Source organism: Littorina saxatilis, linkage group LG1 (genome assembly GCF_037325665.1).
Source record: "Littorina saxatilis isolate snail1 linkage group LG1, US_GU_Lsax_2.0, whole genome shotgun sequence".
Lineage (NCBI taxonomy): Eukaryota > Metazoa > Mollusca > Gastropoda > Littorinimorpha > Littorinidae > Littorina > Littorina saxatilis.
This window is the reverse complement of record NC_090245.1, coordinates 59,662,667-59,676,453: the sequence shown is the minus strand read 5'-3', so window position 1 is coordinate 59,676,453 and position 13,787 is coordinate 59,662,667. Positions and strand designations below refer to the sequence as shown.

At 42.1% G+C, this 13,787-nt stretch overlaps 1 protein-coding gene across 1 annotated transcript in view; it reads right to left on the bottom strand.

Moving 5' to 3' along the window:
• LOC138975693 (uncharacterized) overlaps positions 1 to 13,787 on the bottom strand; it is a 67,026-nt gene that overhangs the window by 36,751 nt on the left and 16,488 nt on the right. Inside the window, exons 7-12 of the mRNA XM_070348438.1 lie at positions 12,886 to 12,921; positions 10,970 to 11,010; positions 3,186 to 3,299; positions 1,843 to 1,962; positions 1,227 to 1,349; positions 100 to 195 (exon numbers count right to left, since the gene is read on the bottom strand). Of these exons, the coding sequence (XP_070204539.1) occupies positions 100 to 195; positions 1,227 to 1,349; positions 1,843 to 1,962; positions 3,186 to 3,299; positions 10,970 to 11,010; positions 12,886 to 12,921 (530 nt within the window). The remainder of the gene's footprint in view (positions 1 to 99; positions 196 to 1,226; positions 1,350 to 1,842; positions 1,963 to 3,185; positions 3,300 to 10,969; positions 11,011 to 12,885; positions 12,922 to 13,787) is intronic.

Here is a 13,787-nt window from a genome sequence, read left to right as displayed (position 1 = left end):
TCACTGTTTGTCTTTTCCTTCTTTTCCCAGAACAACACCTCATCACAGGATGACACAGGGTCATGAGCATGGTGGGATAAAAGAAGTTGACTGATTTACCTCTCCCTTCAATGGCACCAAGACACACAAGCAGAGCCTGGAACAGCGGGGTCCTGCCTCCGGTGGGCATCCCCTTAGATTCTGGTGTCATCTCCTCTGAAAAGTAAAAGAACATGCAACCACACAAAATCATTTATATTAACGGCAGAAATTGCATCAGCAGTCGTATCTGCATTTTTCAATTTAAAAATCAAAATGACGCCATTGCTTTACAGTGGAACCCCCCTTTTCAGACCCCCAATTTAAGACTTCCCCCTTTTTTTTAGACCTTGATTTTTCAGATGTTCTGTTCATAACCTCTGTAAATTTACTCCATTTTTAGACTGTGTACCTCCTTTATAAGACCTGATTTTCTCAGATTTGCGGAGGTCTTTAAAGGGGGGTTCCACTGTACAAGTGTGCAAAGGTCAGCAGGTTCACTGCGACCAAGTGACCGTTCTTGATTTTTCTTCTTCTGAGAGATGTTGACTTCCTGCGTTTCAGTGAATGCCTGTTTATAAAAACCATCCAGCAATGACTTGTTTTCCATTGTTGTTCTGAGGCAGCAGTCTTCAGTCTCTGATGCAATTACTTTTCTCATCTGATGTCTTGGTCTGACCCCTTGCCGGTTGACTGTGCCTTAGTTTTGTCATGTTGGAGGTCTTCTGACCATCAATTTTCCTATTTAGTGGACAAAACCAGGAAAGTTAGACCTACACATATTTTCAATCCAGGTCTAACTGACTTATTGTCCTTTGAGTCTGGGAATAACACTGTTTTCCTACACAATGACTGCTGTAACAGTGACTGAAAAAACAAGCAACGACAGGCAGCAAAATTAAGTTAAAGACCTACATAACCAGTAAAGCATGGGCATGTAGAGTAGTTGCTAGTATTTATTTTCTTTACCAAATTGCCAAATAAGCCATTAAAAATGTCAGCAACTTTCCAAAGTTTAAGGCAGTCTGTGGTGTCACCTTTCCGCCAAGGTGAAAAAAGTTCAGCAGATCTGCCAAAATGACAGCTAGGTTTTTTACATTTAAAAGGCACTTTGCAGACTGTCCACGACAAAAAAACACCCCAGGCAAGGATTCAGCATGTGTTAAATTTACAGAGAGTAACAAATCTTGGAATCTCAGAAAACTCACCAACAGCATCCCTGATGCGGTTATAATCATTGGTGAGGTGCTGTCTGACCCAGGCACGCCCCGCGATCTGCACCACGGCAAGGTTCTCCTCCAGGTTCATGGTATCCACATTCTCCTCTATGCCTGTGCAATGCAGTCAAGATCATTATACAACCTCCCTGACACAACTTTCAACTCTATTTACGAGTAAAGTCTGAAGCTAAACTGGAGAAAATGTAAAGTCCAATCTCACAAATTTAAAGAGTCACTCCCCACACACACTTTGATGCTTTCTTTCTGTTTGCATGCTGCAGTGAAACATTCCTGAGGTGAAAAAACTTGTGCTGCAGCATAATAGCAGAATGTGTCAATTTTAAGTTAATATGCAAAGTAAGAAGGAAATTTGTGAAGCTTTTTTCATTTGCTAACTCCACTTGCTTCAATACATAGCTCAAATGTTTCGATCATCCTAATTATTATGGCTAATTGTACTCACGTCAAACAAGTAACTTTTGAAAGCTGTTCCAATTGATTTCATATGCTTTCAGAGTTTCTGTCTCCCAAAAGCTAGACCATTTTCCAGTTGATGTTTCATGCATTTATGCAAAAAATGGGAGCTAAAAGAAAAGAAACTCACCATCGATAAAAGTGTGAACAACTGTTTTCAGCTGATCCAGGCTGTCTTTGACCACACTGTCAGAGGTGTCCAGTACAAGTACTGTGTCCAGTGCTCTCGCTCTCGGGGACTGTCTCTCTTCTGTAAAATCCCCAAAGCAAAATGTACCTTCTCTCTATCCAAACTTATATTAACCTTTTAGACAATATGCATAAATACACACGCCCACACATATACCATGAAAAAGGAGACTATTAAAAGCCCGAGTCCTGACATAATACGTTACTTTTGGATTTACTGGTGCTATCAATTGCAGGACACATTCTCTACTTTCTGGCAAAAATAGGATTTTCTTCACACGCAAGGACTGCTACCAAACAAAAGACCCAAGTGGAGCAAAACCATGGTGTCAGTCAAATGTGAAATGAACAGATGGTCAATGTGAAAGCTGATGATCATATCAAAGTATGGCATGGTTTTTACCTTCATCTAGCCCGTTCATGTTCTCTGTAGCGAACAAAATCAAGTGTTCGCTGGGTATGTGTGTATAGTGTGTATAAAATATATGAATATTGTGTGAACAGTACATGTGGTGATTTTTCTCCGTATGGTTAATAGTTTTATGTAGGTTGTACTTAATTGTTCTATTCAGTATATGTTCTTTTGTAAAGGGCCTAGAGCCATTAAAAATGTCCAGTTATTATTATTTTTATTAAGTACTGACTTGATCAATTTTAATTTCGAGACAGTGATTTCAGTGCACATTCAAAATCACGTCAAGCTTCTGGGATCCCTATGGCTTTCTCAGCTTGAGCATTTAAAGTGATATTAGCTCACTGAACTCAGATGCATTGAAATATACAGAGTATATAATTCTATGTTCCTCTATGGGACAAGGACTTTTCCGTATCCCCCTGAGCAGGGAATGGCCAAATCTCAACATTTTAACTTGCGCGAGTAACTCTCAGAAAGTCACAATTTCGCTGGCCCAGTACAATTACCACACAACTATTTATGACTGTTAGATTTCTTTACACAATTAAAACTGTGGTGACACGCACAGGAGCCTCGTTTTTGTTTCACTAGAACACGGCGATGATATTGCAGACGACAGAAGTTCCTGCATCTGCAGTGTTTATGTGGCTTTAAAACTCAATAGTACAACCGACAGTTTTGCATTTGACCCGAATTTTCACTGGCCAGCCGGGCGAGCTACCAAGCAGTTCCTACTAGCCCGGCAGGATTTTTAATCACCCCTGGCGACCGGGCGGATGATTTGACCATCCCTGCTGAGGAATGAAGAAACCCCAAATTGGGCTGGAGCGTTTGAACACTTAGCTAAGCTGTCAGCGATTAAGACTCACCATCTTCCAGGGCATGCTTGACTTGGTCCATCATCCTCTGGATCTCTGGATCTGAGGACTGTGATGCCTTGCTCTTGACATTCACCCAGTTCAGTAACTGTTCTGCCTGGATCGCTGGGAAAAAAGAGTACAGATACTGATAAAATAAACTGACATTATGGACAGGGTTTTTTCATTGACTTGTTGCCTTCCACTTTGTTGTAGGTAAAACAATTAAAGCACTAATTTTGGGTTATTTCCAGTGATTACAATTAAAATCTCTCTCTCTCTCTCTCTCTCTCTCTCTCCTTCCTTGTGTGATAGCAATTACCGTAAAATCCCTAGCAAACGCCCAGTATCTAGCAAACGCCCACCCCCCACTTTTGGCCAAAAGTTGTGCAGAGGGGTCACTACCTAGCAAACGCCCACCCCAGGTTTTTTTTTTCACCAAACCTTTTAAATATGGTATCAGAGACTGCTGGGTTGAGTGGATGAGAGAAGCAAGACCACCGACAGCAGCAGCTGCTGACAACCTCAAGCAGCCTAGAAGGCAAGACGTCACGTCATCAACTGGGTCAGCAGGGCGTGGGAGAACATACGACCTGAAACGATCGTTACGTCCTTTCTCAGGTGCGCAATTTCAAACGCCATGGACGGTTCCCAAGATGATAAAATACTGGAGTGGTTTCCAGATTAAATCGGTGCTATCCTGCCTCGCGATCACGGCAATGGAGATGCTCCAGAAGAAGCTGAGAGTGGAGACGACAGTGAAGACGATGATGTTGACTTCGGACTAGAATGAGCCCACGATCATCAACCCTACCTGATCTCCAAACAAGAGAAGAAACTGTGTTTGTGCTGACGTTATTCTGAGAATTAAAAGAATCAGGGTCACTTGTGTTTTTTGTTTGTTTTTCTTTCTATTTTTTTCTATCACAGAACGTTGATCTTTATTTGTGTAAACAAACGGTGTGTTTATTTGTCATTAAAATTGCATAAATCACATGGTTGTACGTATCACTTTTTTCTCGTGAAAATTTCATGACATTTTATCTTGCAGAGGGGTGTATACCTAGCAAACGCCCACCCCCTACTTTTACCCGAAATCTGTGCGGAGGGGGGGTGGGCGTTTGCTAGGGATTTTACGGTAATGCAATCCTTGTGATGTGAGCGATGCAGTTATTGTGCCTATTCAGTAATGACTATTACGCTCTCCCTCTATTTTATCTATGGTTGCAAAGGTTTAGGAATTTTAAGGCATTTTAGACATTAAATTATCCATCCATAAATTAATGTTGCTTTTACATAAGAACAGAAGCAAATAACTACATGTACATCGCAATTTGTTAAATCTCAACAAGAATAAGGAAACCTCTCCACAAGGTATTTTTAGCTCATGCTGTTTTCAGTCTAGACAATGGCAAAAAAGTCTTAGCCCTCAATGCTTCCAAAGTACAACTACTGTATTTTCGGGACTACAAGGTGCTTCGTTTGTAAAAGGCGCAACCACCAATTTCAAGGTTAAAATGAAAATAATCCACACAATAGGCATTTCCATTGTATTTAGCCCCAAGTCAAAGGAAGTCTACAGAGTTGAATTGTTTTCTCCCTGATGTCAGTATGGTCTAAGGGAAATAACCAATGTCTTGCTAATGGGATTGCTTCCCTTGCTCTCTCTCTCTCTCATGGCCGCTTGCTAATAAACCCATACCATCAAACACGTGAGTTGTGAGTTCGATATGGTGTCAGAAGTGGGGTTCTAACGGCAAGCAGGACTGACCAACCAAATAAAATGGCAAGGTATGACCCCCCTCAGAGATTTTCCTATCGGGCTAAAGACTGGGAGGGGTGGATTGAAGAATATTCAAGATTCAGAAGAGCAACTAAACTTCACAAAGAAGATGGCGATGTGCAGAGAGATTCTCTTCTTTACTCCATGGGAACGCAACAAGCTGTTCAGATACTGAAAACATTCAGGTGGGAGGAAGAAGAAGAAGACACTGATTATGACTTGCTAGTGAAAAAGTTCTCAGAATATTTCCTGCCAAAACGCAACTTGATTCACGATCGTAGCCTGTTTAACAGCCGAGTTCAGAATAGTGGTGAGACAGTGGAGGAATTTGTGAGGGCCTTGCAGTCACTCGTGGTCCACTGCCACTATGCAGACACAGAAGATCAAGTCAGGGATCGCCTGGTGATAGGGTTAAGAGACCAGAGACTGAAGGAAAAACTGCAGCTGCAGAATGATCTAACCCTAGAGAGAGCCATCACTATGGCACGACAGCAAGAACAGCTGAAAGAACAAATGAAAGAACAGTCACAGAAACTAGAAAAACTAGACATAGATGGAGCTAGTCATAGGCGAGATCAGAGCGCAGGTGCTTCTCGTGGGAGAGCGCGCGGTCGTGGAGGTCACAGGCCAAAGAGATATGACAGCCCATCAGTTGTTCGAAATAAAGACAGCTGTACCAAGTGCGGGTTCGAACACCAAGACAAAAAGTGTCCGGCAGTAGGTCAGCGTTGTAGATGTTGTTCAGGCAGAAATCACCTTGCCCGAGTCTGTAAAAAACGAGCTGCGAAAGTGGACTTAGTCAGTGATTCTGATGATGAGTGCTGGCTTGACGCAGCTACAGTAGATGTCAAAGAACAACGTGAAGCATGGACAGTAAACCTAGACTTCTACGGGAAGAAAGTCAACTTCAAAGTCGATACCGGCGCCGATGTGACTGTCCTCAGAGAGTGTGACTACAAAGAATTTGTGAATCCGCCAAACCTGAAGCCCTCCAAGAGCTGCCTGAAGAAGAGTCGACACAGTTGGTGAATTCATCGCTGAGACAATAAGAAAGAAAGTCACGTACCGCTTCAGAGTAGTGGTTGTACCGGATACTGCAGGTACAAATCTGCTTGGCAGAGCAGTAAGTGAGAAGATGGGACTCGTAAAGAGACTAGAGGACATTGACTCGAGGGTCTTCGGATCCACAGGACTTTTGGAGACTCAGCCGGTAAAGCTGATTTAATTTTTGAAGGAGGGTTCAAAGCCATACAGTGTGTCAACAGCACGTCGAGTACCTTTCCCAATCTAGAAACAAGTCAAGGAGCAGCTTGACAAGATGGAGAGGGATGGGGTCATCAAGGTGACAGAAGCAACCAACTACTGTGCGCCGATCGTCCCGGTCCGGAAGAAAGGAGACAAAATAAGAATATGTGTGGACTACAAGAAACTAAACAAAAACATCAAGTGGCCACATCTTATGCTGCCAAATCTGGAGGATATTGCGCCACAACTGAAGAACTCCAAAGTGTTCACCACTTTAGATGTTTCAAGTGGATTCTGGCAGGTGCCGCTTGACAAAGACAGTGCTCACCTCACGACATTCATCACCAGCTTCGGTCGGTACTGTTTTCTCCGGTTACCTATGGGCATCAACGTTGGACCAGAGGAGTTCCAGCGCAAGATGTCGGAGACGATGAATGGACTCAGAGGGTGTGAGGTCATCATGGACGACATTCTCATCCACGGTGAAACACAGAAAGAGCACGACGAAAGACTGTCGCAGGCGCTGAAGCGAATCGAGGCGTCAGGCTTGAAGCTGAATCGTGACAAGTGTCACTTCAGTAAGTCAGAGGTAGCGTTCTTTGGACACAGAATCAGCAGTGACGGCATACGACACGACCCAGGAAAAGTGGACGCTATAACAAACTTAGAGCCACCAAAGAACGTGACTGAACTGAAACGCGTAATCGGCATGATCAACTACCTTGGCCGATTCACCAAAGACCTGTCGACGACAATGAAGCCGATGACAGACCTACTTCGGAAGGACGTTCAGTGGAGATGGGACAGCGCACAGAGGGAAGCCTTCGAGAAGGTGAAGCTGATCATCGTTAATCTACCCTCGCTCCTGTTCTACAGTGTGGATCGACAGACTGTAGTAAGTGTTGACGCAAGCAGTTTTGGCCTCGGTGCTGTGCTCTTACAGCAAAATGACAGCGGTGACCTTGAGCCAATTGCATTTGCGTCCAGAACAATGACCCCAGCAGAACAGCGCTACAGTCAAATTGAGAAAGAATGCTTGGCGAGCGTTTGGGCGTGTGAGAAGTTCTACAAATATCTTGTAGGTCTGGAGTCATTTCAACTTTTGACTGATCACAAACCTCTCGTACCGCTCATGTCTACCAATGATTTGGACCAAGCACCACCAAGATGTCTGCGCCTACTCCTGAGAATGGCACGATTTAACGCAGAGGTCCGGCATGTTCCAGGTAAGCAGCTAGTCATTGCTGACTGTCTCAGCCGCAGTCCTCTAGCCTACACAGAGAGTGATGTCGACCGGGCAGACGACGTGGACGACTACATTGACTTTGTTCAGTCGTCATGGCGAATAAGAGACCACAGACTTCAGTCACTCAAAGCCGCAACTGAAGCAGACGATGATCTCCAAGCAGTGATCAAGTACTGTCATGAGGGATGGCCAAATCAGATTCCCTCATCACTCAAACCATACCACAAGGTGAAAGATGACCTATCAGTTGTGAACGGTCTTGTCGTATTCAGAGACAGAGTAGTGATCCCTGTCAGTCAACGACAAGAAGTGAAAAACAAACTTCATGAGAGTCATCGGGGTATAGAAAAATGTCTGGAGTTTGCCAAACTAACAGTATTTTGGCCAGGCCTGAGAGCTGAACTGACGCAATTAGTGGAAAACTGCTCCACTTGTCGTGAGAATCGACCAGCACAGCGACACGAGCCACTGCGTCCGACAGAGCTACCATCACGACCCTGGTCAAAGATTGGTGCAGATTTTGCATCATTCAGAAACAAAGACTATTTGGTTGTTACAGACTATTATTCATGCTGGATCGAGATCAAACAAGTGACCTCTCTGTCAAGCTCAGCAGTGATCCCACGTTTCAAGCAGATATTTTCCACCCACGGCATACCAGACATACTTGTGAGTGACAATGGTAGCCCCTTTTCCTCAAGAGACTTTGCTGTATTCGCCAGAGAATACGGCTTCGATCACCATACATCAAGTCCCCATTTCCCCCAAGCTAATGGCCAGGCAGAGTCAGGCGTGAAAACTGCGAAGAAGATTCTCGCCCAGACAGAGCCGAATGTAGCTCTGATGATGTACAGATCTACACCACACTCAGCAACAGGACTCAGTCCATCTGTTATGTTGATTGGACGCCAGCTGAAGACGAAGGTTCCAGTCCTGCCCAGCCGACTGCAGCCAGTACAACACAACGACAAAGACATTCGTTTGGCTGATAGTCACACCAAGCAGGACTACAAAAAGTACTACGATGAACGGCACGGTGTACGTCCCCTTCCCCAGCTCCAGCCTAACGACACAGTACTCATGAAGACAGACAACGAGAAAGGCAAATGGAAAGACTTTGGCCAAGTTCTGTCTCCAGCCGATGCCAGCGGAAGGTCCTACTTCATCCAGTCTCCCCGTGGTGTCCTCAGACGCAACAGGAAGAATACGCAGAAAGTGCCTCAGACTATATATACCATTCCCCCAGACCCCGAGACAGACCTGCCAGAAGAGACTAAGACCCAAGAACAGGAGACTCTCACAGGAACTGAAAACCCTACCCCCCAACCCCCAGTGCAGAACGTTTCGCGCTATGGTCGCATCATAAAGCAGCCAGCAAGATACATTGAAGAACACTGAATATAATTGTTAAATTTCTGATCTTCTAGGCAGTGAAGAACAGTCATGTGCTATTTACAGCAGCGTTCTAGTTTTAGTTTGGTTGAGAGAAACCTTTGACTCAAAAACATTATAGTTCAGTTTTTGGAATTTTAAATTTCAATTTTATGTGCCTATGTTTGGTTGAAACCAAATGTGACTCGAAACACAGGATAGTATTCCTAGGTTTACAATGTTTCTTTTTAGTTCTTCATTCGAAAGCAAACTGAGAATAATGTGAAGAATAGTTCACGTAATACGTAAGATTTTATTATTTCATTATTTTAGTAGTGAGTGAAAGTGTTCTAGGAAACCTTTCTAAGTTGCTTATGATTTTCATGAAGCAGTATACTCTCTTAAATTGATTTTTCTCTTAGAATTTTCGACTTGAGGTAGAAGTTGTCTGTGTAAACGCAAGGAGAAACTCTGTAGTTTATTCCTTTTGAAAATGAGAAGCAATTAATGTTTTGTTTGGTTATTAGAATTGTTTTAATGTTTCAGAAATTTTTATTTCTTAGAAGAAAGGGGGAGATGTCAGTATGGTCTAAGGGAAATAACCAATGTCTTGCTAATGGGATTGCTTCCCTTGCTCTCTCTCTATCATGGCCTTGCTAATAAACCCATACCATCACGTGAGTTGTGAGTTCGATACCTGATGTGCCCTGAAATCAAAGAATCTGCATTGGGAGAGCTGTATGGCCTTATCACCTCAGGTCAATGACCATATTTTCAGCTCAGATCCAGCTGCCTGCCCTAATTTAGAGACACTGACCTTCTGACCCCGCGTCAATGACCAGCCTTTGATGTCCGAGAGAAAACTTTGTCCAGGTCATAGAAGCAGAAACATGCTTGTCACTAGACAGGCCTGTTATTTTTCTTTGTATAGTGATGTGGGTACATCTGAACACTTCTGTAGCCATACACAAGGTGATACCAGTCAATAGGGCACAGGGGTAAACGTTGAGGAAAAAATGTTGCGCCTTATAGTCCCCAAAGTACGATATGTACATTGTACATGAAAGATATTTTAACTGTCCAACTCACTTTTGTTTCTTCTTCCCTAAATTCTTCTTCCCTCACTAGTCTGGCTATATAATCCCTTAATTAGCTAATTATATCACCAGGAAAAGATAAAACAGTAGATCTTCCTACATTGAATATGTCATGCTGAATTCACGGAATTGCCAATTTCACAAAATCGGCAACATTTTTGCCAATTTCGCGTAATCGGCAAAATGCTGCCCAATATGTTTGCCAAAAATGCATAAGGCTTCTAAAACTTGGCCGTTTTGCGAAATCGGCAGCCAATTTTTTGGTTTTAAAGTTCTCAAATATCTTTGAAATCATCACACTTACACAGCTAGATGGCAGAATGGATAGATATTGCAATAATCTTCTTCTTCTTCTTCAGCGTTCCTATAATCGTTGCAATAATCAATAAGTTATGGCAAGTTATGATAAAAAAGTGTAGTTTTCGTGCATTTTCGGAGTTATGCTCGACACAGACCAACAGAGGCCATAAAAACTATATCAGGGAGGCAAAGCAATGTTAATGCAATGTTCTGGTGATACAAAATGTAACGGACTTGCAGCCGCTTTTGCAAAATGGGCAAGTTTTAAAAGCCTTTATGCATTTTCGGCAAAATGCTGCCGATTTTGCGTAATGGGCAGCGTTTTGCCGATTACGCAAAATGGACAAAAATGTTGTCGATTCCGCAAATTCGGCAATTCTGTGAATTCAGCACTAAAGTACATACTGTACATATTCATTCAAGGACCATAGTATCTTAAGTAAAAGATCCTTGCAGAAACAATTGATAATACTTTTGACAAGGAAAAGCCTGTATTGTCAGGGTAAACAATTAACTGTGTACGCTTCAGTTGTATGCTTCAGTAATACCTTCAACTAACAATTGGCCAGTAATTTGTCTCCCCAGGAAATTAATAAACCTATCCATCAAAGCTTTACCTGCCACTGTTAAGATTTAGCATTAATCAGTCACAGAAAATGTCTTAAATTCCTTGTTAGCAATAAAATGTCATTCTGCTTCTAATGATTTAAACTCGCCTGCCTTTGCATTTAAGTAATTGTATTCACATACTTACTTCTTGACTCTTCATTTTTCTTCGCTGCTTTTGGTGTTTCACTGAAAAAAAAAAAGAAAAAAAAAAAGTTCACTTTTCCACACAACTATCAAGTGCATCACCAACTACTTTGAAAACACTACTTAATACTACCACTGGATTTCCCCCAGTTTGTTTGGCCTGACTGTTTCAGTTTAACGTAGGTCCTCTCAGACCAGTTGGGGCAGGTATATGTACTTGTAATACGCTGAGAATAATTATAGTGTGATGCAGTGGAACCAGAATTCCCATAACGTCTTCTCTTAATAACAACACCCCCTGTTTTCAGACCGATTTTCAGGACACAAATGTCTTTAATATTATAACCGACCTCCTAATGGTGACTCCCCCCTATTTCTGATGACTGACCTACCAACAAAGGGTCAATAACAACTTTCACCTTTTCACCAGTTAGTGTCAAAATGTCAGGTGCTGTAGTCAATAGTAGGTGCAAAGTAAGACTGGGACGCTGGTATGTCTAATTGCTTAACATCTCCCCTGCAGGTCTATACTATGGCATGCACTTTGGCTGTGACATTTGCAAAATCTAGTGCCTTCTGCTGGAACCTGTCCCACCCTTTGCTTTTACAATGGAAAGACCGCCCTGGGAGTAGGGTAGGAGGAGGGAGAGAGGGGATGGGTGCAAGAGGGTAGGCGCAGTTTAAAAAAAACTCAATTATGAAAGCGTTAATACTGCCCAGCAGACCTGCTAACATTCTTTTCAGTGTGTTTGTCTGTAAAAGTGTTCTATGAGTGTGTGTTTACCAACAGAGTGGATGAATTATCCAGAATAAACATGTACAACACTTCTCTTGACTCAAGTTGAGTTCCTGAGCTGTTTTCTATCAGAGCACTCTGTATTAAATTAACTTCAATTGCAATCATTGAGAGGTGGTGTAAACATGGCGACACCAACAAACAAAAATTTGAAACTTTTGACTCTTGAAGATCGAGTTAAAGTCATAAACAGAAGAAGCAAACGCGAAACTGCGAGTGAATTGCCAAGCAGTTTGCCTCTCTTGTGATGAAGCTCAACCAGCAAATTCCCATTCAAAGACCCCTCCATCTTATGACCAATTTTTCTGGCCATTTTTGAGGTCGTTAGAGGCAGGTTTTACTGTATTTTGACTCGAACAAGCCCACTATGGCTTTCTTCTTCGACATGCAAGCATACTAGGCTTGTCTCATCAAAGTCCCAAAGTGCAATCATGATGATGATCTGGAAGATCAGACAAGTTTCCACCTTTAACCCGCCAGGCACGGCCGGGATTCGAACACTCAACCATCAGCTTGGGAAGCCAGTGTTTTATCGACTAGGCCATTGCGCCCAACCAAACAATTTGTGTTTTTCAAACCCTGAGACTTTTGCTGTGATCTTAGGATCTTTATCATGCACATGTGTGCACACTGGGGTGTTCCGACACCCAAGAGAGTCTGCACAAAGTTGACTCCAAGTAATTAATAAATCGTCGAACTTGGGATTTTAACCAATGCTGATAGTGACGAACTGGTTATTAAAGCCAGCGCGCTACCGACTGAGCTACGTTCCAGCCCCATGTTTAGCCTGTTGCCCCTTACACCCATACTGACATTGATTTTCCACTTTGTGTTGCAAATTCAGAATTTTTTTCAATGGTCACATAAAAGAAAGGCTATTTTTTATTGTTCATTTTGTAATGACAGGTATGAGATCATGTAATTGGAAAAAAAAATCAAAAGCCTAAAAGCATGTCCACCATCTCTACCAAATTTGTGTGTGCGTGTGGGAAAAAAATGATGCAATCTGGTGCAATATGGGGATCTCAAGGTTTTCTGGAGCTTTGAAAATAGCAGACAGGCAACTGGTGGGAATATCTCATGCCTGAATAAACAAGAAAGAAACAATTAAAAAAACTCACCTTGATTCATGTCTTCTTCTGTCAGGACTGTCATCTCTATAGGAAAAGACAAATAAAATCAATTGTGAACAAACTGCCTTCTACTTTTCTGCTTTTTTTTATAATTATTGCCACTTCTATTGCTTTTTTTTTTCACCAAATAACATGAAACAATAACTAAGAGCGAATCAAAGCAAGAGTGCAAAATCAGAATGTCACTGTTTAAAAAACAAACAAACAAAATTGTACTTCTTGCCTAAAATCTGTTAAAGAACTACAAATACCACAAGAAATCAATTCTTGATCTATGACAGCGGTTGGGAAAGACTAAGAAATGTTGAGTATCCTTGACACATGTAATAACGATAATCCCTGTACGTCATATGGAAAAAAGAACATCCTTTTTACATTTAGTCAAGTTATGACTAAATGTTTTAACATCGAGGGGGGAATCGAGACGAGGGTCGTGGTGTATGTGTGTGTGTATGTGTGTGTGTGTGTGTGTGTGTGTGCGTGCGTGTAGAGCGATTCAGACCAAACTACTGGACCGATCTTTATGAAATTTGACATGAAAGTTCCTGGGTATGATATCCCCATACATTTTTTTCATTTTTTGGATAAATGTCTTTGATGACGTCATATCCGGCTTTTCGTGAAAGTTGAGGCGGCACTGTCACGCCCTCATTTTTCAACCAAATTGGTTGAAATTTTGGTCAAGTATTGTTTGACGAAGCCCGGACTTCGGTATTGCATTTCAGCGTGGTGGCTTAAAAATTAATTAATGACTTTGGTCATTAAAAATCTGAAAATTGTAAAAAAAATATTTCTTTTATAAAACGATCCAAATTTACGTTCATCTTATTCTCCATCATTTGCTGATTCCAAAAACATATAAATATGTTATATTTGGATTAAAAACAAGC